Source organism: Microtus ochrogaster, chromosome 22 (assembly GCF_000317375.1).
Source record: "Microtus ochrogaster isolate Prairie Vole_2 chromosome 22, MicOch1.0, whole genome shotgun sequence".
NCBI classification, from domain to species: Eukaryota; Metazoa; Chordata; class Mammalia; order Rodentia; family Cricetidae; genus Microtus; species Microtus ochrogaster.
In genome coordinates, this window is record NC_022023.1 from 33994683 (window position 1) to 33998189 (window position 3507).

The following is a 3507-nucleotide window of genomic DNA, read 5'->3' on the forward strand; positions in this document are numbered from 1 at the left end:
CTTTCCCGCAGCCTCCATCACCTTTCCCGCAGCCTCCGTCTTTCCCGCAGCCTCCATCACCTTTCCCGCAGCCTCCGTCTTTCCCGCAGCCTCCAGTCTCTTCCCCACAGTCCCCACCCTTCCCACCTGCCTCTTCAGCAGCCCCCCAGACTCCAGGTCCTCTCATTATTCACCATGCCCAGATGGTTCAGCTGGGGGTCAACAACCACATGTGGGGCCAGTCGGGGGCCCAGTCGACAGACGAAAAGACGGAGTGTCTGGAGGAACCCTGCTTGGGCCCTCCGAATGACCAGGGGGAATCCTTGCTTGATCCGGAGTGACAGTGGGAGAGGGGACACTCGGGTGCACACAGTGGCCATAAATTGGACCTCAACTGTAAACTCAGGGCCTGGGAACCCATAACTCTATTGGACATTGCACAGGACTCTGTGGAACCCCCCATCCTGCATCCTCTAGGTGGAAAGAAGTCGATGGGGCCGCGGGCTCCTCCGAGGTGCTCCCAGCAGCTACGTGACCTTCATTCAGTGTGGCACGTGCTGTCTCTGGGGAGGATGCAGTGCTGGGGCAATGGAGAGAGTCCTGTCTTTATAATAAAGTTATTAGCAGCTGAGTCATGAGCCAGCGTCCCCCACCCACCACCGCCCTCAAGAAACCAGCAGGAGACTCTGCTTCGCCAGGGCTGAAAGCTCGAGAGCCAGCGGGCTCCCTGAGAGGCAGGAATCGGAAGCTGTGGATGAATTCTTATCCCATTGGTCAGCACGGGACATGTGGCCTTTTGCTGCAAGGGACTCTAGGAAATGTAGGCTTTTTTTGATGGTGGCGGCGGGCGGCCATATCGCAGAAAGGAGAAGAAAAACAGACACTGGGGGGTTTCTGGTGATTTTGGTTGTTTTGTGCATTTATTTATGTATTACATGTGTGGAGGTCGGAGGACAACCTGTTTGAGCCGGTCCTCCTCCTCCGTGTGGGTCCCTGTGATAGACACTTCAAATTCACTCTCATACAGTAAAAGAAAGTTTTTTGTTTGTTTTTTAAAAATCATTTGACAGATTTTGCTACAGCGAGTTTTCCTTGGCGTGTGAGCGTGTGGTGAGGTTCAGCCAAGGCTGTGCGACTCTGCATCTCTGGCCCTCTGCTGTCTCACCTCAACTTATTTATTGGTTTTAATTTTTTAAACAGATGTATTATTTTTATTTATGGGTATGTGTGCGAGGTTATGTGAGTTTATGTGCACCTTGAAAGTCAGAGAGTTACAGGCAGATGTGAACCCCTTGCTGTGGGTGCTCGAAACCTAGCCAGCATCCTCTGCAAGAACAGTAAGCACTCCTTTATTTTTTAAAGGATTTTATTTACTCGCTTTTGTGTCTTATGTATATAGTTGTCTTTGTGCATGTATGCACACCAGAAGAAGGCATTGGGTCTCATGGAACTAGTTATGGGTGGTTCTCAACCTGTGGGTCGCGACCCATTTGGAGCCCAACATCCCTTTCACAGGGGTCACCTAAGACCATTGGAAAACTGAGAAATTTACATTACAATTCTTAACAGTAGCCAAATTACAGCTATGAAGTAGTGAGGGAAACATTTCTGTGGTTGAGGGTCACCACAACATGAGGAACTGTATGAAAGGGTCTCCGCGTTAGGAAGGCTGGGAGCAGCTGGTTATAGACAGTTGTGGTTGCTGGAAACTGGACTAGGGGTCTCTGAACCACTGCTCTTAAGCACTCAGCCATCCCTGTGCATTCATTTTCTTATCATTTATTTATCCTGTTTCCCCCACTCTTTATTTATTTGTGTTTAGTTTGCGACGAGGTCTCTCTACCTAGCCCTGTGAGCCAGGCGTTGGTGGCACACACCTTTGATCTCAGCACTTGGGAGGCAAAGGCAGGCAGATCTCTGTGAGTTAGAGGCCAGCCTGGTCTACATAGTGAGTTCCAGGACAGCCTGAGCTACACAGACGAACCCTGTCTCAGAAAACCAGGAGATTTTAATGTGCCCAGACATCCCAGCCCTCTGTGAAATGTGGACCCATTTTTACAGATGGGGAGAACTGAGGCCCAGCACTGAATTCTGGCTCTCAGCATCACTCTAGTCAGAATTTAGGGGAGCACAATGCTAGACTTCCCAGGACGGGCAACTGTGGGGCCATCCCACAAACAGCCAAGCCTGAGGGCTGTTCCAGGCCCTGGCTGATGCTGCAGGAGGGCATGAATCACTCCCCTCGCTATTTCAGTCTCTGAGTCAGACCTGGTCAGGGCTGTTCTGTGCATGGCGGAGCTGAAGTGAAACCAGCACCAGTCGGAGATTCTAGGAGGGCGGGTATGCAGTGAAGTCATCTGACCGATGGTGTGTGGGATTGTCCGTTTGCTGGGGTCAGAGGCTGGAAAGGGGCTGGGCTCTTGCTACGCGGTTCCAGGGTGCAGAAGAGGAAAAGGAGTAAAGAAAGTAAAGAAAGCCAGGGGACTTAGGAAAGCTCAAAGGGACTTGGAATGGGCAGGGAGGTGACAGCCTGTCCTGCGGTGTACATGGACAGGAGAGCCCAAGCAAAGGCCCTGGAGCAGGACAGAGCGTGTTAGGGGTACAGTGGGGGGAAGTGGGAAGGGAGTGTAGGTGTAGGGAGGACAGGTAGGGAAGGGCAGAGAGCTCCCTTTCAATTCATTCCCCCTGGATTTGGTGGGGTGCGGGGACAGGGACCGGAGAGATGGCTCAGCTGGTAGAGGTGCTTGTCATGAAGCCTCCTGACCTGAGTTCCCTTGCCAGGACCCACACGGGAAGGGCCATGCACAGTGCACATGCGCACACCCACAATAGAGCAAGAAATGTAATTTAATTATTCTGGCACTTGGGAGACTGAAAAAAGACCAAGAATTGAAGGCCAATCTTGGCTACTTAACAAGTTTGAGGCCAGCCTGGGCTGTGGGAGACCCTGTCTCAAGTCAAAAAACGTTCATTTTCTACAGGGTTCCCTCTTAAATTTGTTTGTGGAGGTGGACAAGGTGGTCTACCTCTGAGCCACAGCTCTAACCTACATGAACTCTTAACGAGTCATTACTTCGTACCTGCTGTGCGTGGACCTGCGCTGTGCTGGGCACTGGGACACAGCAAGGCCGTGTCTGCGCATATACAGTCTTAGGGCTGTGACGGGGCAGAACTGGTGGCTTGATTAAAGGAAGTTTCTGGAAGAGGAAGTCTGAGGGGCTGGAAGTTTGGCTGGACATTCTCTGACCTCCAGGGTCCCTAGTCTAATGTCCCCTGGTGGCAGCCTCAGCAGGGTGTGGCCCTAGCTAGCTAACCCTTTGTGATTTCTGTTGGGTGGTGGGTGGGGTGGGATGGGTCTCATGTTGTAGTTCTGCTTGTCCTGAACACCAGGCTGGCTTCAAACTCACAGAGACCCAACTGCCCCTACCTCCTGGGATTCATGCTGGACATTTTTTTTCATTTTTAAAATTTATTATGTATACAGCATTCTGCCTGCAGGCCAGAAGAGGGCACCAGATCTCATTATAG

General features: G+C 51.6%; 1 protein-coding gene across 1 annotated transcript in view; it reads left to right on the forward strand.

Moving 5' to 3' along the window:
• Positions 1-1032, forward strand: part of Ticam1 (toll like receptor adaptor molecule 1) — a 7256-nt gene extending 6224 nt beyond the window's left edge. Inside the window, exon 3 of the mRNA XM_026784402.1 lies at positions 1-1032. Within this exon, the coding sequence (XP_026640203.1) occupies positions 1-320 (320 nt within the window). The 3' untranslated portion in view covers positions 321-1032.
• Positions 1033-3507: the final 2475 nt, after the last annotated feature.